Genomic DNA, 24,519 nt, shown 5'->3' on the forward strand with positions numbered 1-24,519 from the left:
TTAGCGCCTGCCTTTGGCCCAGGGCGCGATCCTGGATACCCGGGATCGAATCCCACGTCGGGCTCCCGGTGCATGGAGCCTGCTTCTCCCTCTGCCTATGTCTCTGCCTCTCTCTCTCTCTCTGTATGACTATCATAAATAAATAAAAATTATAAAAACAAAACAAAACAAAACAAAAAAACAATGCCTAAGCCTGTGAACTGTACAAAAATGGGCATGGGCTAGAAGGCTGTAAGTTTTTAGTCCTTGTTCTAAAGATTCAATTAAAAGAGATTATCAGGCTAGATAAAAAGTAAGACTCATCTATATCTTCAAAAAAATCTAGTGTAAATATAAAAAATACCATAGGTTAGAAGTAAAAGAATGGAGGAAGATGTTATAAAAACAAAACATAAATCATTTAAAAAGTTGAAGTGAATTGTAAATATCATACAAAGGAAACATAAAACTTCATCAGGAATAAAGGAGGATATTTCATGGTGTTAAAGGGATTAATACAGTATAATCCAAATCATCAAACATTTAGGGGTAAATTTAATAAAATATGTCTAAGATAGCAACACTGAAAAGTGTGGTACATTACCAAGAGCTGATGCTAAAATTCATATGGAAACAAAAATGACCTAGAATAGCCAAAATAATTTTTTTAAAGAAGAATAAAGTTGAAGGATTTACACTGTCAGGTTTCTTTTGTTGTTGTTTTTAAATTTTTATATATTTATGATAGTCACACACAGAGAGAGAGGCAGAGTCATAGGCAGTGGGAGAAGCAGGCTCCATGCACCGGGAGCCCGACGTGGGATTCGATCCCGGGTCTCCAGGATCGCGCCCTGGGCCAAAGGCAGGTGCCAAACCGCTGCGCCACCCAGGGATCCCCCACTGTCAGGTTTTATTACTTAATTTAAAGCTATAGTAATCAAGAAAATGTTGTATTAGCGTAAGGATGCATATTTAAACATTGGGGCAGAATTGAAGGTCCAGAAATAAACTTAACACATATATATGGTTAACTGATTTTTGACAAAGATACCAAAGTAACCCTATGGGTTAGTGATTCTTTTTCTTCAAGAAAGTTAAAACTATCCCTTGTAAGAGTTTTTCCATAATGTCAATAGATATTGTTATGGAAAAATGAGTATGATACTATATGGAAAAATTAACTCAAGTGGAAACAAATTTTAAAAGAGAATACAGGTGATGAAAAGACTTGGTGTAAGCCAAAAATGAACCACAAAAGAAAAAATGATTAATTGGTCATTATCAAAATTGAAAACTAGCTCTTCAGAATACACCAGTAAAAAATTAAAAAGCCACTGTGTAGTAAAAATCATTTACTACACGTAAATCTCGGAAGATTTTTATCAGGATATGTGAAGAACTCTTAAAATTCAATAATAAGAATACAACTGAATTGATTTTTTAAATGGGCAAAAAATTTGAACAGTGTAGGGATATAGCTGATAAGCATGTAGGGAAAATGATCATCAGAAAATGCAGTTTATCACAGTGATGAGATGTCACACAGTTAAAATCTAAAAATTTAACAATACTAAGTATTGACAAGGATGTGAAGCAACAAAAATGTACATATACATTGCTGGTACAATGTAAAATTGTATATGTACTTTGTAGAACAGATTGATAGTTTCTTTAAAAGTTAGATGCTTTCATTTGACAGAGCAATTTTACTTGTACATAAATGTTTATGGTAGCGTTTTTCATTATAACTCAAAGCTGGAAATAATCTAGAATTCCATCCACAGGTTTGTGGATAAACAAAGTTATTTTATTTGCACAGTGAAATAAGGAATGCATTAGTGATACAAAAGTATGTATGAATCTATAAAAAGTATGCTTATTGAAAGAAACCGCACACAAAAACACATTTGCTGTGATTCCATTTATATGAAACTCTACAAAATATAAATCTAATATGTAGTGTGAAAGAAAGAAAATCAGTATTTGCCTGTGAACAGGAGCATTTTCTGGGAAGGAGTTCTAACGAATATTTTCAAGGGAATAGAAATATTATGAATATTGAAGATGATAGCGATTGCTCAAATATCTCTATTTTGTAAAAATCGAAAAAAATTACCTTTAAATGAATGCATTTAATTTTATGTAAATAAGACTTCAGTGAATTTGGGGAAAGGCATCCTCCTTAGCAGAAAAAAATCCTTTATAGTTCAAATGTACATCCTCTGAGGATTGAGAATATATTTATTTAACTAGGTATAAACTTAGCAGGTTGCTTTTAGCTTTTTAAAATCATCTCCTTAACTCCGTTGTTTATTTCAAATTGCAAACGAAGGGTGAAAAATATGTGCTGGTCTTAGGTCAAGCACATAAAAACACCTAATGAGTGTTAGTGGATAAGTTTAAATAATTTAAGATTGTAGTAGATAGGTTTCATGCATGCAGCATATATTTTGAGGAAATATATCCTGAGGATGTATGTACTGCTTTCACAAATACTTGATTCTCATAATAGACTGTGAAGTAGATAGGGCAGGTATTATTCTCTTTTACACATGAGCACACAGAAGATTATCATATAATTTGATGAAGATCAGTTAGCTGACAATTACAAGAGGATCTCGAGTTCAAATAAAGAGCTTCTGGCTTCTAGTTCTCTCTCCACTGTGACATACTACTTGGCTTTAAAATGTACTGTTGTCTATATGTCTCTCTCCACCGCTCCCTTAAAGAAAAACAAAAAGTAACTTTATTGACATGTATTCCTGATAAAATTCAGATTTCATTTCAGGTTGAAGTTTTCCATATTTGTTCAGGGTATTGCCATATTGATCAGAAACATTCTTGGACATTCATGCAGTGATCAAAAAGTAATTCTTGTGCTCAGGGAATAATCAAACTTCGAACGTACAAAATAGTAACAGTTACCAAGAATATGTGATTTGACTGGTTTTCTGAGTCTACTTAACATACTAATTTGATTCCTTATGGTAATTTTCAGACTAAATAAACTTGAAGATACTATTACACTAATTAAAGGAAAAATTGAAGAAGTTTGCCTTCCTGTAGAAAAAGTGGATGTTATTATATCTGAGTGGATGGTAAGTATTTGCAGAAAAAAAGATTTGTTTTGGTTTTAAAAAAAGAAAGCAATGAATAAAGTAATACTTTTCTGCATTTTAATTATGTTTGAAAAAAGGCAGAGCGACAGCATTGTATTAAAAACAGCTACAATCTTTTTATGGTAGTTTATTCTGATATGGCATTTATTTTCTGGCTGATTAGCTGCTTTGTACTTTTAAAATCATAATAAAGAATTATGGTTTAGGTTTCTACTTTCTAAATTTGTAGAGACCTAAATGTGTTTGCTGAAAAGCCTCTGAGGATTACTAAGAACTTTTACTAGGACTATTTCGTCAAAATTAACACAATGTTGCCACTATTGCTATCATATTGACTGTCCTATCTTTCTTATGTTAAGCCATGTAGTCAGTGTCCTTTGTCACATAAAATAGAACTTATTAGCATGATTAGAATAATAAAATTGAGATATGTTATATAACTTTAGAATTTGCTTTTGAAATCCTAAGTCAGGGCACAGGATATTTATTTTTAAATGTATATAAAGTGAAACTAATGATATTTGACAACTGATTTGACTTGTTGATGTGCCAATTTGATGAAGACAAGTTAGTATTTCTAGATAAAGATTTCTTAACTATTTGGAGAGTTTTAAGCCTTTAAAAAAAAACCTGTATTTGATATACATGTTTTCACTAAATGAATTTATCAAAAATTTTTAGAAAAAAATGCATTTGCTTTATAATTATCTATAAATTTTGAATAAACAATAGCAATAATTCTAGCAAAATAGCAGGGATTTTAAGGAGCTTTTGAAATGTTCAGATTTAATATATTAGGTTTCAATCTAGAGTTGGTGATGGTCACTGTTAGCAGTTACTCTCTTGTACATCAAAGAGTATATTGATATTTTTATGGTAGGATTGGCTTTTAGTAATTTTTAATCACAATGTCATTTTTTTTCTACCAAAGAATTTGTGTCAGTACTCTGATTTCTTTTATGAATTGGGTGAAAAGGTGTAGATTTAGTTATATATAATTAAAAATCCAGCGTCTTTTTAGAGACTACAAACGGTGCTTTGGAGAAAGCACATTTGAGACTTTTACTCAACAATAATTTAAAATAGTGTCACCTAATGTTGGCTTGACATCCTTATTTCTCCAAGGACCATTTTACTTTTTTGGAAAAATGCATCTCTTAAATTACTCCAAATCAAGATATAAGCAAACTAAGACAGACTTTACTAAACTTTCTATCACCTCAGTTGAATGTTTTTGCATATCTGGTTATAATTAGTTGGGTAGTTCTTGCCCTGCCTAGCAGAATTATACTTCTAGATACTGATATTCTAGAATATTCATTTTAAAATCTGAAAAATGATCTAGAAGTACTAATATTCAATTGAAATCTTAGAGCCAGTTGATATAACAAAAAATTAGCTGGATGAGTGAATTTATGAGATCGTCACATTTACAGTATGAGCATTATTGAAAAGCTGTGCTGGTCTTGGGCTTACTAGCCCTCGGGTGCATATTATACTCTTCTCCTGCTTGCTTCTGTACAGAAGGAGGGCTAAGTCTGCAGGCTGCTTTTTTCTATGCTCCAGGGATAGCTGTCTTCCATGGGGTTTGGGAAACCCAATGGGGAACACTAATGGGAGATTTAAGAAAGGGAGAAGCCAGGCATTTCTTTGTTTCTGTTTGCCTCTAGTTGTATTGCTGGCAGAGGCTATTTTTTTGTGTGACTCCAATTCGCACTGGACAAGTATGTCATGATTCCAGTGTCCACTGTGTGACTCTGGCCCTGGACTCTTGTAGCAATGCTTCTTCATTTTGTCTCTCTAGCTAAGAATGGTAGCTCCTTCCTGGCATCTGCTAATGTCCAGTTGTCTCAGTCCCTTCTTGATCACTTACCATATCTTTTACCCTTTCTGTAACCAACTTCCTGCATTAATTTTTCTCTGTTTTCATGACCTATGGTTTCTGTTCTTCTAGATGCAATTGATGTAAAGGATACCTTTCATTTTGGATCACATTGGTCAGATGTGATCTCTGCCTTTATTAGGAAGGCATTGTAACACAAACAATCCTGAGTCACTAGAACCTGGAATGAAAGGCAGTGGTTTGGAACCAAGGTGCTTTCAGAAGACCTCCACTAGGGAGAATAAATCAGTATATTCAGGAAGTGTTAACTAAGAATTTTCCTTACTCCTCTTCAGAAAGGTATAACTTAAGATCTTGCATTATCTTACTGTCTCCCTTTCCTTATAGGCATCCTTGGAATTGAATTCTAGCAGATTGTGTTAAATGCATTAGATGGAGACATTGTAAGACACTATAATTTATGGCAGTTACTCTTAGGCAGTCAACTTTGGATAGCCTTATTTCTCTAATGAAATTTGCATTAAGCTTTTTAAGTAAGCTTGTGCTGGAATGTTTTGAGTCAACTTTGGAAATTGGCAATATCAATTATAGTACCTTCTATATCCTATAAGTCTTCTCCTAAATTGGGTACGTCTAGGATTTCTGAGCTGAGTAGCTGGAAGATTCCAAAAACCTCATTAAACAGGAGCAGGTATGCTTTCTAAAATATATCCAACATTTTTCAGATATTCCTACTTTGGCTGAAATGATGGGCAAGTGGTAAATGACTGAATATTTGAAATCCATTTTAAGCCCACATTTCTATGAACCAGCATTTTTTAAAACTAAAATATATTGCATAGAATCCTGTCTTTTTTTATTTTTTTTAAATTTTTATTTATTTATGATAGTCACACACACACAGAGAGAGAGAGAGAGAGAGAGAGAGAGAGGCAGAGACATAGGCAGAGGGAGAAGCAGGCTCCATGCACCGGGAGCCCCACGTGGGATTCGATCCCGGGTCTCCAGGATCACGCCCTGGGCCAAAGGCAGGCGCTAAACCGCTGCGCCACCCAGGGATCCCCCTTTTTTTTTTTTTTAACCTATGGTGGTAATATACAAAAGTCTAGAAAGAAACAGTTTTAAGCCATAGCATATAATTTTTCACCCTTTTTTGAAAAGTATTTTCAACAAGGAAGGACAAAAAATATACCCTGCATAAAACTTGGACTCAGATGTTTAATGGACTTGTAATGCACTGTAGCAATGTAGGCATCATATGTTGCAGAGATGTACATGTGTTTTCTTCTCCTGTAGTCCACTAAGTATTCCATGTTAATCTAGATACATTTTTTTTTGTCTACAGCTATTCATGAACTTTGCCTTTATCTTGGAGGATATTCTTAATTAAGAATGTTATTTTAAAAACCAAATCAGGGGATCCGATCCCTGGGTGTTTCAGCGGTTTAGCGACTGCCTTTGGCCCAGGACGTGATCCTGGAGTCCCAGGATCGAGTCCTGCGTGGGGCTCCCTGCATGGAGCCTGCTTCTCCCTCTGCCTGTGTCTCTGCCTCTCTCTCCCTCCCTTCGCTCCCTCCCTCCCTCTCTGTGTATGTGTGTGTGTGTCTGATGAGTAAATAAATAAAATCTTTTAAAAAAAAAATAAAAAAAGAAGCCAAATCATTGCTGTTAGCATATTATTTAATAAGCCATCATTTGCCTCTTAAGAGTTAAGAGTTTTCAGATTTAGGCTTCACTTTAATTTTACATTTTCATTTTTATTGAATGGAATTTCTATTTGATAAAATTGTTATCAGTTAAATAAATAACTGGTATTAAACAAGTGATTAAATTAACCAATATTAAATAAATAATATTTTACCCACACCTACAATAATGGGATATCTTTTGTTCATATTTAATACTCTTTATTGTTGATAAATAGCACTTCAAGATATCATTTAAAAAATATGGCTTGTGATTTGGCTTATTGACAATTCATAAACTGACCACAAAGCCTGTCATAGGTCACATTTTAAACTGGTGGATATTAAAAAAAATAAATAAACTGGTGGATATAGAAATGTTTTTGTCACCTTTCGTTTGGTCTGACAGTGGAGCCATGGCATTTCAGCCAACTGCCAGAAGGATAGGTGACCTTTACTGATCTGTTTTTAACAACACAAATTTTCAGTTGTACAGGTGTGTTTTTGCTTTTCCTCTTGGACAAGAAATATGCTAATGACCCAAATGTAAGAGTTTTTTTAAAAACTCATATATTTTTTTATTTATTACTCTGAAATTTTTAAGCAAAATAAATTTTACAAATTTAGTATGTATAGTTTATTTAAAAACATTTCCTAAATAATCTCAAATGTTCAGTGGTTCAAGATACGAAAATATAAGACCTACTTCCTCCCTAACTCTATGCCTCTTGACATTTTTTCTTGCATTTTTTATTCTTTCATTGTTCCATTAGAGAAAAAGATGTCTTTTCACTGCAGGATTTCTTGTATTTAAAAAAATTTAATGAAAATTAAAATCAGTATTAAAAAAATCAGTATCAGTTTAAAAAAAAAAAACAAAAATATGTGACAGAGCTACATAAAATGAGCTGTTAAGGGGCACCTAGGTGGCTCAGTCAGTTGAGTGTCCAACTTTTAGTTTCTGCTCAGGTCATGATCTCATGGGCATGGAATTGAGCCCAAATTGGGCTCTGTGCTGCTCACTGTGAAGTCGGCTTCAGGTTCTCTCCCTTGTGCTCTTTCGCTCTCTCAAATAAATAAATAAGATCCTTAAAAAAAAAAAAAAAAAAACTGTTAAAAATGTTCTGTAAATGACAAAGATCATGGTTTTAATGTCTTTTTATTTCTATTTCTATAATCATGTTTTTGTTAGTGTATTTCTGGCAGAAACAGCCCCTTAATAGAAGATACTCATGATTAGCAAGAGTAAAATATGTGTTAGCAAATTGTCTTATTTCTCTTAATGTGTTTAATCTTCCAAATCTGGCATACTCTAGTAGTTCTTTAAGACTCCTCTCAGACACCACCCCCATGAGGCTTTCCTGTTTGTTACTAATGCTTAGTATTAGTAAGTGATGAACAAATATACACCATAAGAGAACTCTCCCACGTAGAAATTCACTGGCCACAAATGTGATCTGATTTATAATTTTCTGCAGAGCACACGAAGGCCGGGAGGTAGCATAAGATAGGGCTAAGTGTACTGCTCTGGAGTCAGACTGCTTTATCTTGTCCCTGTTTTGCTGCTTAGGTTTGTTCCTTTGGACATGTTACTGAACTTATCTGTGCTTCAATTTTCCTTTATAAAGTGAAGATAATAGTAATACCTACTTCATAGGGGTTTTGTGAGTATTCATTAAATAGATCTAAATTTCTTGAAGCAGTTTCTGCACATAATAAAATCTCGATAGTTAGCAGTAAGTTTTGAAAGTTGTATGATATTTTAAGTACTTTATAACTAATGAATGAGCTGCCTGATTAGGTTATTCAATAAGTAAAACTTGAAAATGATAATATATGTGAAGTGAAGACTTAACATTGGGTGAAGAGCATTCTTAGTACTTCCTCCTTTGTTTATGAGCCCTTTGTTAAAGCACAAGATCTTTTGTTTCCATGACTAGCATTTACTTATTGACCCTACTATAATCACAAAGAAGTATGAAAATCAGTTGAGGGACAGACGCCTGGGTGGCTCAGCGGTTGAGTGTCTGCCTTTGGCTCAGGGCGTGATCCAGAGTCTGGAATTGGGTCCCACATCAGGCTCCCTGTAGAGAGCCTGCTTCTCCCTCTGCCTGTGTTTCTGCCTCTCTCTGTGTCTCTCATGAATAAATAAATAAATCTTTAAAAAAAATCAGCGATAGATGTGGGTTATTAGGGTTGGGGATATTTTTAGTATTAATGTTAAGTGAATTAAAATATATTATGTTTCAAGCAAAATTCTGTTGCTTGCTGCCTTGTATACAATTTTTAGGCAATACTGATAACGTAATATTTTTAGGAAAAGTATAAAATACACATTTTACAATAATATTTTTGAGTGCTATAAATATTAACAGTTAAAGTACTTGAACAATGAAACAAACATTGTGGTTTGTAAGTATTTTTTTCACAGATATGCTGACATCTGATTTAAGAAGAAAATGAAAAGTAAGAGAATAAAAATTAGGAATAATGTATGATTATTTGTATAATTATTTTCTAATATTTCAGTTTTATATGTATAATTATTTCAGTTTTATAATATTTAGTATTTACATTTTAATTATCTGAGCTCTTAACTACTCTCCAACCTCTCCTTTATTTAATAATAATATTTTTTTAAATTAGAGTTCAGATCACACTCTGAGGCCATTTTATTTCATACACTCACAAAGAGAATATTTTGTAATAGTAGGATCATGTTATCAATAGGGAATATGTAACCCTTTGAGAAATCCTTAAAGTGGGTCTCAGGCTATTTTATAGTGGTAGATATATTTAAAAATTTAGTAATATACATTATTCAAATTATACTCTATTTTCTATGCTTAAAACCAAATCTGAGTGAAAATATTTAGTGCTTTAAGCAAAGTTGTTTATATTAAAACAATTATGTATTATGGGTAAACTTTTACTTTTAAAATCTAATATTTTAGGTGTTTAATATCTTTTTCATTAAATTTCTGGAGATTGCCTTTGCCAGGAGATTCAGTGTATTATGTATGATTGATTTGCTTATACTATTTGCTTCTTGGCCCTTTGCCATATTCCGTTTTAATGTGCTTCTATTATGTCCTATATGAATTGCTTTTTTAATAAATCTTTTTTTCAGTAAGTATATTATTCTGAGGATAAGTTATTCCGGAATATAAATCAATTGCCCTTAAAATTTTTTTCACTTAAGCTAGTCAGAGAACATGAAATACTTAATTTTAATTTCAAACTCTAAAATTCTGTAGCAATTTAGGGGCACCTGGGTGGCTCAGTCGGTTAAGTAGCTACCTTCAGCTAGGGTCATAATCCCTGAGTGCTAGGATTGATCCCCACATCAGCTCTCCCTCTGCCTGCCGCTCTGCCTTCTTGTGCACGCACGTGTGCGCGCGCTCTCTCTCTCTCAAATAAATAATAAAAGAAATTCTTTAAAAGAAAATAAAATTCTGTAGCAATTTGTAAATTTTTCAGTAATGCTGTTTACTTCTACCTAAAAGTGAAATCTCCTAAAATTTATAGTTTGCATTTTCAGACATTGGGCATTTAATATAAATACCATTAGATTATCCTATGTAACTGAGTTGACACAATTGTAATTACTAGAATAATTAATGTGAAGTGATTCTGTTAAAAATTGTTCATGAACAGATATTTGATTCACAAAAATTGAGTAGATATATGCCACCAATTTGTAATAAAGAAAAAACTTACCCTATATACCTCAACCTGGATTTGAGAACCTGCCAATCATATGTTTGAGAAATAACAGATTAGATATGGTGTGAAGATTTGGGAGGGAAAAGGCATTATTTGTGTTTTTTTTTTTTTTAAGTGGAATGCAAAATTCTCACAAATTTTGAAGATAAAACATTAGCCTTCATAGCTTTTTGAGCCCTCACAGGGCTAATTTTAGTAAATCCTTCCTATTCCCTTGGGAGTTACAATTCATTCTCTTGCTTTCAGAGATTCTTTAAGGGACAGGTTTAAGAAGCCATTACTTACACTGCTTTTTGAAACTGATTTTAAGGGATCCCTGGGTGGTGCAGTGGTTTAGCGCCTGCCTTTGGCCCAGGGCGCGATCCTGGAGACCCGGGATCGAGTCCCGCGTCGGGCTCCCGGTGCATGGAGCCTGCTTCTCCCTCTGCCTGTGTCTCTGCCTCTCTCTCTCTCTCTCTCTCTCTCTCTCTCTCTCTCTCTATCATAAATAAATTTAAAAAAAATTTTAAAAAAAAGAGACTGATTTAAATGGACTTGATGAAGATAATTGTCCTCTGAGGGTTTCTTCTCTTGGGGTACAGATCTTTCACATGTTATATTTTCTTTAATAGAGTCTCCAAATTGACAGAATTTAGATGGCAGAACTATGAAGTCATTGTTTAGTTAGGTGAAGCAAAGATTTTGGGGCAGGAGTTAGAGTAAATGTTGATTGGTTCTTATGAAAGAATTTTTTTTGACCTTTTTTTATTAGATTTTGTAATTTGAGTAAATTTTTTAGTAGTAGTGATATATCAGTTTGGTCTGTTCCATTTTCTATTCCTTCTCATTTATACAGTTTTAAATACTAGAATATTTATTTGGGAATACCCAATTTAAAGTAACTTGCAGTTGAATGAATGTGAGGCTAGCTGACCTTCTCAGGAATTCAGTCTTTAGCCTTACTTCTATTAATTTGTGTTTCTATCCAATAAAAGTAAGTGACCAGAAACAAACCCAGGGCTTAATCTAGTCCCTATTATTAGGAAATGACATGTAATTTGTCTTGATCAGTTTTGCTAAAGGTTTGTCACTTATGCTCTTTTCAAAGAACCCAAATTATGCCTTTGTCTGATTTTTCTGTGGTTTTATTGTATTGATTTCCATTTCAATCTCTATTATTTCAGTTTGATTTGCTGCTCTTTTTCTAGCTTCTTGAAATTGAAGCTTAGATCATTGTCCAGCTTTTTTTTTTCCCTCGTATTTGGCATTTGAGACTAGTATTTCTAAGTACTGATTTAGCTGAAGCCCACATTCAAGTGGTTTTTGAAAATTGTCCTGAGTATTATTTTTTCCTGAATTATTATCCTTCATGCTGTTATTAAAAGAAAAAACAAGTATTATCATATTTGAGAGATAATCTACCATTAATAAAACAAAGGCACTGCGTTCTGGCTCTCCACATGAGCTGATGAGGTCTTCTAAGGAACCCTCATTGCAGAACAGTAAACTTTGAAGAGACTACGTTTTGTATTTTTTTCTTAATGGACACCAGTTTTGACGTTATTTTCTCTTTCCTTGTTCAGTTCTATTGTGACTACTGTTTTTTAGAAGAGAAAGAACACGGTTTTATTATTAGATAAGCAGTAAGCCAGAATATGATGTGTGCATACGCAATCATTAAGAGATTCCAAAGACGGAAAGAAATCACATTCTTTTATATAGACAACAGTTACAACCCATTATAAGCATGTTCCCAAGATAAAAAATAATAAATATTGTGACTTTTTAATTGCTAGTTTGTTTCCATATTGCTACATAACCAGAGAAGGAAATTCTAGAGTGCAATTGTCTAACAGTTTGAGAGGCAGCACATAATTCAAATACTTAACAGTGTTTAAGAACTAACAGTTCTGACATTCAGTGTGCTTATGGCTCATTTTGGCATTCTGTGAAATTTCAGTTAATTTCTTTTGGTTATCTTCCTGTTGGGGATTTTTATCTTTTTATTTTTCTGAGAGACTTCCTTATTTATTCTTCCTTATTTATTTGTTTGCCAGCCTTGTTAGGGCTCTTCTTATATTTTCTACATCTCTGGTTTCTGGGCACATTAATAGAATTTAACTCTGTCCCCCTTGAAGTCAGATATGGTCCTGTGACTTTGGCTGGTGAAAGTCACATCCAGACAGAATGTTGAACGTCCATTCCACAGCCTGCCATACCCCTTTCTATGCATCAGTTACTGTGGAAGCTTGTAATAATATGAACCCTCTGTCAGACTGACTCCAGAGTAATATTAATAAGCAATGATTCTTGTCAGATGATAACGTGCAAAATAAATCTTTTTTTGTTTTCAGTCATGATTTGGATACTGTTTGTTAATGTAGGATAATGTAGCTTGTCCTGATGAATACATAATCTATCAGTTATGTTTGTTAGCAGTACATGGCTTGTCATTGCATTATTTTTTGGTGTGATTTGATGAATTGACATTCTTAATATTTAATGTATTAAGTTTATCAGAATTCTTTTGAGTTTTTGTATCTTGTTTAATAAATCTTACAGAATTGCCATTACATATTTATTAGGCTTCCCTATTTTCTATGCCTCTTACACTCCTTCATATTTTCTATTGTTTTCACTTTTGGGGCTGTATTCTGGGTAATTTCTTCAGTTCAGTTTACCAATTCACTAATTTTTTCTGAAGCTTTTTCGAATTATCTGTTAAACTAACCCATCTACTGAGTTTTATTTCAAATGTTTTTTTTTTTTTCCTACTTCTAGGAATTCCTTTTGTTCTTTCAGAATTTTGCTTGCTTGCTACTATTATCTTCAAGCTTCTTTTATTTTTTATTTTTTATTTTTTTATTTTTTATTTTTTATTTTTTTAAGCTTCTTTTAATCTCCTGAATCATAAACAATATTCAAAGTTTTGCAGGTCTGCTTTTGCTGACTGTTGTTCCTACTGGCCTTCATTCCTAGTGCTTGGTGCTTGTTTATTTGAGTGCTTAGTACTATTTGATATTCCGCTGTATATTTTCTAAGGAACTCTATCTGTGGAAAATTCTTTGGTGCTTGGGTTTTACCCCCAAATAATTTGGCATTTGATTTTGCTGTGTAGCTGTGACATTTATAGATGCAGACCACTATTATTTATTGTTCTTAATTTTTAAAAACATTTTATTAGGGAAAATTTCTAATGTAAAAAATTTAGAATGAATGTTTCAGTGAACTTTTTGCACCTATCACCTAGCTTCAACAATTATCAATATTTTACCATTTTTGTTTATCATTGCACTGTTGTATTTTTTGGCTATATTTAACTGATAAGAACCTTTAAAAATGTTTGTATATTTATTATACCTTTATTCGTTATGTCGTTGAGACTAACAGAATTACTGATATAGCTGCAATTCCATGGTATAAAAAAAAATCCTAACAATCAGTCTATTCACACTACCCTGATTGCTTCATGAATTTTATATATATATTTTTTACATTTGATTTCTTTGAATCAGGATCTGAGTTATGTCTGCATGTTGCATTTGATTAATTTGTTTCATAAATTTTTTAAGCTTTATTTTGAGATTATTTTAGATTATATCACGTGCAGTGGTAAGAAATAATACAGAGATGCCTTGTACTCTTAACAGTTTCTCTCAATGATAATATCTTTAAAAACTATGGTGCAAAAAAGTGCAACCAGGATGTTGATACTGGTACCATGGGATATACAACAGTTTCATCAGTACAAGGAGCCCTCCTTTTATCCTTCTATGGCCACACACTCTCTCTTTTAGTCCCCAGCCTTGACTTCTGGCAACCGCTAATCTTTTTTCAATTTGTATAATTTTGTCATTTCAAGAATGAGATGGAATTGTACAGTGTGTGACCTTTTTGGATTGACTTTTTTCACTTTCCCTGGAGATTCATCCAAATTATTGTACATATTAATAGTCTCTCCCTTATTTCTCAGTAGTATTCCATGGGATGGATATACCAAAGTTATTTTAACCATTTCACTTTTGAAGAATATCCAGTTTGGAGCTATTACAAATAAAGCTATATGAACATTTGTGTGTATAATTTTGTGTAAACATCAGTTTTCATTTCTCTCAGATATACATAGCCCCGTAGTTAGTCATATGGTAATTGCATGTTTAGTTCCATAAGGAACTGGCATACTCTTTCCAGAGGGGCTGTAGTATTTTATATTCTTACAGCCGTGTGTAACTGTTCCACTGGCAACATCCATCTACATTCTTGCCACCGTTGTATATTGTCACTATTTTTTATTGATTCTATCCTGATAAGTGTGCAGTGATATCTCATTGTGATTTTAATTTGCATTTTCCTAATGGATAATGATGTTAAATATCTTTTCATATGTATATTTTCCTTCTGTATCTTCGGTAAAATGTCTGTGTTCTTTGCTCAGTTTCTAATTGGTTTATTTACTGCTGAGTTTGATAGTTCTTTTTTACTAGTTCTGTATTGGATATGTGGTTTGCAGATATTTTTTCCAAGCTATAGCCAGTCCCCTTAACAAGGTCTTTCACAAGGTGAAAGTTTTTAGTTTTAATCAAGTCCAATTTATCAATTTTTGTTGTTATGGATCATGCTTTGCTATCTAGTCTAAAATCTATCGTCTGTAGGTTCACCTCCTTTTTTTTTTTTCTTTGTACCATTCTTTGAAGGAACTGGGTCAGTTGTCCTGTAGAATTTTCTACATTCTAGATTTTAATGATGGCATTCTCATGGTGTCATTTAACTTGTTTTTCTATCCCCTATACTTTTTGTAAACCAGAAGTCTAGGGTCCACAAATAGAGGTTTAACAAATTAAAGTTGTTTTTCCCCTCAGAATACTTCATGGGGGGCAGTGGTGGTTATTTTCTGTTGCATTGAATCAACGGACTCGGGTGTCTGGTTGTCTTTCTTTTATGTTAAGGTTGATCAGTGGCTTCTGGAGTTGTCAGCCTAATCTATTTATTGTAAACCTACTCAATGGTTTTAGGGGCACCTGAGTGGCTCAGTTTGGTTAAGCATCTGCTTTTGGCTCAGGTCATGATCCCAGGGCCCTGGGATCGAGGCCCACATTGAGTTCCCTGGTCAGTGGGGAATCTGCTTCTCCCTCTCCCTCCCCCAACTCCCTCCTGATCTTGCTGTCTCTCAAATAAATAAAATCTTAAAAAAAAAAAAAACAAAAAAACCTACCCGAAGGTTTTAGAAGCCATTGAAAATAATTTCTTGGATTCATTATTTCATTAAAAGTTGCAAAATTGTGATATTCTACATGTACCATTTATTCTCTATTCATTAGCTGAAATTATTCCAGAAATACTTTCTCTCATCAAATATTTGGTTATGAACTATAGTTTGAATAGGAAAAATAGAATAAAATCTCAATATTTTCTATTGCCATTTTCAGAGTAATGAATTGTCATTGGAATGTCATTGCTTGTATGTATTTTTTTTTTTAGTGGACAAATGTAGCTATTTTTTAATATGAAAAATTATGAGCTTATACTGATTTTTCCAAATTAAGATTATGGAATTTTTACTTAAAGTTTTTAATTTTATATTTGTATTTCTTTATAGCATTATCCTAAGATAATGCTAATTACTTATTTGCTTTATCATGTAGTTCCTTAAGGTAGTTTCCCAAATTTTATACCACCTTTACTACTAACAATAAGGCTTCTAAATGCAGTTGAAGATTTCTTTGTAGTTTTTATTGTTCTAGAATATATCTCATGGGAAATGCACAGTCTAAATACTGTGTTTGAAATTCATTTTTGGAGTAATTCTTTTCACTGGTTAGGTAACCAATTTGACATTCAATCAGATTTATTTCCTTGTTCTTAAAGGGATATTGCTTTTTTATTTGTTTAATTTTGTGTTATAATTTTGAAGAAATGATGTGATTCCATTTCTTTTGTTCCTTAGTTGAATAGATCACCTTTTTTTAAGCTTTTATCTAAAAATATTAGATATATATGTATTTATATTTTCACTCTTATGTTACACAACGGTTAGCATACTTTATACATTGATATATGTGTGTGTGTATGTACTCTAATATAATTCTCTTAAACAAAAGTGCTAGCTAATGCTTTAGTTGTAATTTTTAAAGTAGACTAATTACAATTAATGATTTTTTTCAACTGGAGATTGGGAACACGGTTTTAAAAATTAATATTCATTGAGAACTTGGCTGGCTTAGTTTGTAGAGCATGCAACTCAATCTCAGGGTTGTGAGTTTGAGCCACATGTTGGATAAAGTCTTTTTAAAAAGTAAAAAATTAATATTGCATTTCATGCCCTTATCCTTGGAACCTGTTCTGTAACTCTGGAGTAAGACCTGTATATACATTTGGAAAGATCTTGAGATGATTCAGTTGCCTTTTTTTTTTTTTTTTTTAAGATTTATGTATTTATTGAGGGGCGGGGGTGCATAAGCAGAGGGAGGAGCAAAGGAAGAGGGAGAGGGAAGGAATCTCAAACAGACTCCCCAGTGAGTCTGAAGCCTGCTGTGGGGCTCCATCTCACAGCCCTGAGATCTTGACCTGAGATGAAACAAAGAATCAGACACTCAGCCAACTGAGCTTTGATAGGCTTCCTTATTGGACCGTTTGTTGCAGTTTGAAGAAAAGAACCAATTTGACTGTCAGTCTTCTGTTCATTAAGTGAGAGTGCCATCTAGTGGAGGATAGACTTTTAAACTGATAGAAGTTTTTCAGACTTTAGAAGAATTTGCAGAAGGAATTCTCTCCTGTGCTGTTAAGTTCTCCAAAAGTCCATGGCATTAAAAAGTGAGAACTTGGGGATCCCTGGGTAGCTCTGCAGTTTAGCGCCTGCCTTTGGCCCAGGGCGCGATCCTGGAGTCCCAGGATCCAGTCCTGCATTGGGCGCCCGGCATGGAGCCTGCTTCTCCCTCTGCCTGTGTCTCTGCCCCTCTCTCTCTCTCTCTCTGTCTCTGTCTCTCATGAATAAATAAATAATATCTTAAAAAAATAATTTTCTAAAAAAAGTGAGAACTTGTTGTAAGATATAAGAAGGAAGGGGACACCTGAGTGGCTCAGTGGTTGAGCATCTGCCTTTGGCTCAGGGCGTGTGATCCTGGGGCCCCGGGATCGAGTCCCACATCAGGCTTCCTTCATGGAGCCAGCTTCTCCTCTGCCTATGTCTCTGCCTCTCTCTCTATCTGTGTCTTTCATGAAGAAATAAATAAAATCTTAAAAGAAGAGGAAATAGTTTTGCAGGAGTAGCAAGCACATAATAGTTGCTTAATATATGGTAGCTACTACTATTATTTTCATTCTTCTTACATGGAAGGTAATGATCAAGTGAAATAATAATGAAATAGGAGCTGTTCTAACAAATATTTATTATATACACGTAAAGTTTTATTAATTGCTTTTTGACTATATAATAATACACAGGATTGCAAATTTCATCTTGTCTTTACCTTACCCTACACTGAATTTCCAACAAAATCTGTTACCCATTTCTAGTGTATCCTTCCTCTGAAACATTATAAGTTATGTATCTCTAACCCTTACAACATTCATTCATTTATTTAACAAATATAGTGTGGCTGCTGTGTTCCTGATGCTATTCTAGGCAGGATAAGCAGTGAACAACGTAGATGACAAGCCCCTCCCTTGTATTTAATGTAGGGTAAGCGCATATTTTGTGTATTCTGCGTCTTGCTTTTTTCATCTCTTTTAATTCCTGTTAGGACTACTGTAGGTGCATCCCACAAATTTTTCGTTGAACTCCAAATATTACTCTGTAATCTCTGCTTTGATGAGTGAATTATTTAGAAGTGTGTTTAATTTCTAAGCATTTGGAATTTTTTTTGGTATCTTTCTGTTACTGATTTATGGTTTAATTTGATTGATATCATAGGACATACTGTATATGTTGTCACTACATTAAATTTGTTCACATTTGTTTCATGGTCCAGAATATGGTTCTGTTCTGTTGAAATGTTCCACATTCATCATATAAATGAATGTATATTCTGCTATTGTTGAATTGCTGTCACATAATTGTCAATTGAGTCAAATTGGTTGATAATATGACTCAGATCTTTTAAGTGTTTATTACTTTAAGTCTACCTGTTCTATTAACTATTAAAAGAAGAATAATGCAGTTTCTACCTATAGTTCGGGAGTTGTTTCTCATTTCATTCTGTCAGTTTTTGCTTCAGATAGTTTTATGTGGTTGTTAGGTGCATGCACATTAGAATTGTTACATGTTACTGATAGTTTGGCTTCTTTATCATTATTGTTCTTTGTCCCTGATACTATTTTTGGTCCTTTACTTTACCATTTTTCTAATTAATTCTGTACTATTCCAGACATGTTCTAAACATTTATAAACAGATTGGAGTGTGTGTTCCTTTTGCCTTCCCCTAGACTATTGCATGTTACATAATAATTAATGTAAATCTTCCTTTAATAAGTTATGAAATATAACATGCACAGAAGATTGCATAAACTTATAGACACAGTGTAAGAAATAGTTATATAATGAACACCTGTATCAAAATATAGAAAGCAGCTGTCAAGTATCTTTTCAACTTTCTCAGATATCTGTATATACTACCTTCGCCTTCAAATGTCTTTCTTATATATCTTTTCAAATATCTCTTAACATCTTTTTATTCTATTAGAACTTCTTTCTGACCACAGAGAGGTTACCACTCTTCTGACCTCTGTAGTAATCATTCACATGCTTTCTGTATGTTTTTGCCACTTAAATTTACATTCCAAACCAGTATAGTTTGTATTTTCCAGTTTTTGATATTTATATAAATGTAATCAAAACCTAAGTATCTTTTTGTGTAAAGAAATAACTTTTTGCATACTTCACTAAGTCATGTTTATAACATTCATCAATATTGCCAGTGTGGATAATTTGTTCATCTTCATTTCTGTATATTCTATTGTGTAGATTCTGTTCATTTCTGTATATTCTGTTGTGTTGATTATTCTGTACTTGGTGGACACTGGATCATTTCTAGTTCTTTTACCATGACAAATAATAGTGCTGTCATATACAGGTACATGTATACTGTTACACTTAAGCATGCTTTTCTACATCTGTATTTAGAATTAGAATTGCCAGATAACAAGGTGTGCTGCTCTTGTGCTTTACTAGATAATGCCAAACTTCTCCAAAGTAGTAAAATTTTTCTTTATTGTTCCATAGACTTGTCAGCGCTGGACATTGTATGACTAGCCACTCCACTAGTCAGTAGTACTTTCTATTTGTGTTTGAATTACTAGTGAAGTTCACCATCTCTATATGTGATTATTGGCTCTTTGGATTTCCTGATTTGTGAAGTAATTCTGTATAATTCTTTGTCCATTTTCCTTTGGATTGCCTGTGTTTTCTTAATGACTATTCTTTCTGGGAGGTAAAGATAGGTGTGTGTTTGATATCTTTTCAGACTCTGACTTTTTATTTTTTATTTTTTTTATTTTTTATTTTTTTTTTTAATTTTTATTTATTTATGATAGTCACAGAGAGAGAGAGAGAGGCGCAGAGACACAGGCAGAGGGAGAAGCAGGCTCCATGCACCGGGAGCCCGATGTGGGATTCGATCCCGGGTCTCCAGGATCGTGCCCTGGGCCAAAGGCAGGCGCCAAACCGCTGCGCCACCCAGGGATCCCCAGACTCTGACTTTTTAATTCTTTTTATGTTTTTAGATGAGCAGAGGTTCTGAATTTTAATTTCCTTAGACAGTTGTGGGAATAAAAATTGTCAGTCGTTCTAAGGCAGTTTAATGATAACGGATCAAAATCTTAAATGTGCATGTCCTTTAATCCAGAAATCCTGCTTTAAAGAAATTTATCTTAGCCAAAAATGTGAAACATTGAAAAGATGTCTTTGTGTGTGTACATTTACATGTATTTTTTTCTTACCCAGTCTATAGTAAATAAATGCAAAGTATACAGGTATTCTTGTTGCTTGATATCTCAAGCACCTTACCAAGTATGTAATTGTAATATGTCTCAGTCATTGTAGAACTGTCAGTAAGAAAGTACCTTACCCAAAAGGATTTTACAGTTTTTAAAATCTCAGTAACTTCATTATCACATTCATTAGTACTGGCACATTTTAAGTTGAAAGAGTCAAGGGATAGACTGGGGAATCATTGAGAAAACTATACAGTTCAGGTTTTCAGCGTATACGGCTATAATAAATATAATGGTAAAATAGAGGTTACATGATATCCTGTAAAAACTAAAGTTTTGTACATTTTTAGCGAAGAGCACTGTAGATTAGGAGAAAATGCTTATCTAAGTACTTTTTTGATATCTCTAGAGCAGTGGTTTTCAGTGGCGAAGGGCATCCAGTTTCGCCCACCTTAGGGATATTTGGGCATTGGGAAATGTCTGGAAACATTTTAGGTTTCTACAGCAGGCAGTTAGGGATGAATTAGGGATGAGAAAGAGTGCTGGTGGCCTTTGGTAGGTAGAAGCCAGGGGTAGTGCTGAACATCATACAATGAACAGGATTGCCTCTACAATAAAATACTATCTGGCCCAAATATCAGTAGTGCCATGGTTGAGAAACCCTGCTTTAAAGTTCTTATTTATATGCATTGATAATAACTTCTAAATAAGGTCATATTATAAAGGACCCCTGACCTAGTATGAGACATCAAGGAAGATTTTCCTTAGAAGATGTCATCATTGAAAATATGTTTTGTCACACAGATATACAATAGATATATACAATAGATACTTCCTTAACCAGTCTGCATTTAATTCATCGAATTGATGATGTTCTGCATTCTTTCTTTATAATGTGCAGGATTCAATGACTAAACACTTAAAGCTGATAAATTACCTTTGGTGTGCTGCTCCTCTTTTGCTCCTAATAGTTATATGTTTACCAAGAGCTTATTGTGTTTGTTTCCCTGCTTCTTTATATATTATCAGTTAATATTAACATAGACTGTTGAACAAGATCATAAAAAAGATACTTGTTGAATAAAGTAGTGAGTAAAACATTCGTGACAGACTAGAAGTGGGAAGCAGAGGATTAAAGAATTCAGAGATTCTCCACTTGGCAAGATACCTTTAGATTCTTTTTTAAAATAACCAAAACTGGAAATTACATGGAATTCGTTGAGTATGATTTCTACAAGGAAGATTGTGAAGATCTTAATTCATAGATTCACTCTTAAAGGGTATTAGTAAACAAATCTACATTTATTTGTATTTTTTTCTTAAAACGTATTGTTTTCAACTAACAACTAACTACTAACTAGTAGTCCTGATCAGTTATATCTACAGTAAATTTTACAGAATTGAGAGTAGTATTGGAAAAAACTATCATGAAATACTTATGCTTCAGAAATATACTAAAAATTGGGTTTAGATTTTGTAGCCTTGCTTATTTGTTAGAAGTAATCTTTTATTTTTATCTTTATATAAATTCAATTATCGAGTATTTGTCACTCTTTTTATTTGTAACTCTCTTCTGCCTCTTTTTTGACTCATTAATTCTGCCTGAGAGTATATCAGTAACTCACTTATTCATACTAAAAAAAAATAGGAATCCCTGGGTGGTGCAGCGGTTTGGCGCCTACCTTTGGCCCAGGGCGTGATCCTGGAGACCCAGGATCGAATCCCACATCGGGCTCCCGGTGCATGGAGCCTGCTTCTCCCTCTGCCTGTGTCTCTGCCTCTCTCTCTTTCTCTCTCTCTCTGTATGACTATCATAAATTTAAAAAAAAAATTTTAAAAATTAAAAATAAATAAAAATAAAAAATAGGGAAAACCTTATACTGAAGGTATCATTTATCATTAATCTTTTATCATTAATTTAGTCCAAGAAGATATGAGAAGACATTTTAAAAATAAGGTTCCCATTTCAATGAGTAATGTTAATGTCTCTGTCCCTGATTTGATCCAATGTGTTCTTTTGTAGTAATTAATTTTTGAAGTATAAATGAAAATTTTAATTTTAAAAAGTAAATGTCACTTTGGAAAGAAGAGTGCCCCATGAGCATCATGGGAGAAAATATTGGGTATAATTCTCTTCCAGATGGCACCCCTACAGGTGAGGCAGCAGCCTGTGAAATTACAGTCTGAATTACACTGCAGATGAGCTGGGCATTTGGAGCATCGCCTTCTGATATCAGTAATAAATGACTTGGTTCAGAACCAAGGACAGTTCCCAGGAAATGAAAGGCTATTCTATCTCTTAGGGAGCCTATAGTAAAATGAAGTTTAGCAAAGTGGAAAGTTGAGAGAAAGGACAACAGCAATACATATGTGAATCTCTTCATCTGCTCATATTTTAAGCTAGATGTATTAATTTATCTCACAGATGTCATATATTGATTCTACATATATTCTAATATTTGCATTTTTTTTCTAAACTGATAATTTTCATAATGGATGGTGGCTAAGAGCCAGTTGGAAACTAAGCTATCACTCTGAAATATTATGAATCATATGCCTATTATAAATTCTAATCTTGTTTAATATGCTTTATGAGAAATTTTTCATTTCAGAACATTTGAGTCCTTAATTCCAAAGGTGGTATAATACAAATACTAAATCTTATTTTCAATTAGGTAAATCAATTTAAGAAGCAACATAGTATAGTTATTCAGAACATGACTGTAGTTATACATAAGACCAAGGTTCAGATTCTAAGTCATTCAACTATTTTTGTGATTATGAGCTGTTTTTTTAAATCCTATGGTTTTAAGCTATTTAACTTTTGTAGGGATCTCTGGGTGGCACAGTGGTTTGGCGCCTGCCTTTGGCCCAGGGCGCGATCCTGGAGACCTGGGATTGAACCCCACGTCAGGCTCCCGGTGCATGGAGCCTGCTTCTCCCTCTGCCTGTGTCTCTGCCTCTCTCTCTCTCTCTCTCTCTCTCTGTGTGTGTGTGTGTGTGTGTGACTGTCATAAATAAATTTTAAAGAAATTAACGTTTGTAAACCTTAATTTCCTTATCAGTTAAATGGAAATAACAAAGTGCTTTAGAGAAGAAATAAAAGTTAATCCTTGTAAAGATACTTAATACAATAAAACTCAACAATTATCACTACTTTTTAAAAAACAAAACAGCATTTAAAAATAAGTTTTAGGGGCATCTGGGTGGTTCAGTAGGGTAAGTGTCCAACTCTGGATCTCATCTGGGCAGATCTTCTTCTCATGGTTGTGAGTTCAGGACCCACATTGGGCTCCATGGAGCCTATTTTAAATAAGAGGGGGAGAGGTTCTTAAAATAACCAGCTTTATTTTGTCCCAAAAAAATAACAAAAGGCAGGTGCTGTTTGATTTTAACAAATATGATGATGTGTGATATTAGTAACTCTTATTCTTGTATTCATTCAGAAATTTCTTAATAAGTTCCTGCTTCTTCCTCATACTCTGCTCCTCCCCACTCTCCACTCCTCCCCCCCCCCCATGTTCATGCTTTCTCTCAAATAAATAAAATCTTTAAAAAGAAAGGCACTCCTCTGAGACTTAAATACAGGAGTGCACCTTTTTCATCACTATACTATTAGTACTGACCATAGCACCAGTTTAAAATATGTTGCAGGGAACCCCGGGTGGCGCAGCTGTTTAGTGCCTGCCTTTGGCCCAGGGCGTGATCCTGGAGACCTGGGATCAAATCCCACATCGGGCTCCCGGTGCATGGAGCCTGCTTCTCCCTCTGCCTATATCTCTGCCTCTCTCTCTCTCTCTCTCTGTGTGTGACTATCATAAATAAATAAAAATAAAATAAAATTTTAAAAAATAAAAAATAAAAATAAAATATGTAGCAATTTAATCTCTGGGTGGCTAATAATAACTATCATAAATACAGTAAATAAGCATGTTGTTAGAAGGAGCTACTTTTAAAAAAATTTTTTTACAGATTTTATTTATTCATGAGAGACAGAGAGAGGCAGAGACACAGGCAGAGGAAGAAGCAGGCTCCTTGCAGGGAACCCTGACATGGGTGAGACTCCATCCCAGGTCTCCAGGATCATGCCCCAGACCAAAAGCGGTGCCAAACTGCTGAGCCACCCGGCCCGCCCAAGAAGGAGCTACTTTTAATTACTGATGGAAAGGCTTTTAGTTTATTTGTAGTACATGGAAGTAAGACACTTAGATTTTTTGCCAACTGCTGTGAAAGTTAATATTAGAAACTGTTGACACAGTGC

The 24,519-nt window shown here is 33.8% G+C and overlaps 1 protein-coding gene across 3 annotated transcripts in view; it reads left to right on the forward strand.

The window, feature by feature from the left end:
- Positions 1–24,519, forward strand: part of PRMT3 (protein arginine methyltransferase 3) — a 123,905-nt gene that overhangs the window by 38,823 nt on the left and 60,563 nt on the right. For all 3 annotated transcript variants that reach the window (XM_025459763.2, XM_025459764.3, XM_025459765.3), the window contains one exon: positions 2,978–3,077. In XM_025459763.2, the coding sequence (XP_025315548.1) occupies positions 2,978–3,077 (100 nt within the window). The remainder of the gene's footprint in view (positions 1–2,977; positions 3,078–24,519) is intronic.

Source organism: Canis lupus, chromosome 21 (assembly GCF_003254725.2).
Source record: "Canis lupus dingo isolate Sandy chromosome 21, ASM325472v2, whole genome shotgun sequence".
Lineage (NCBI taxonomy): Eukaryota > Metazoa > Chordata > Mammalia > Carnivora > Canidae > Canis > Canis lupus.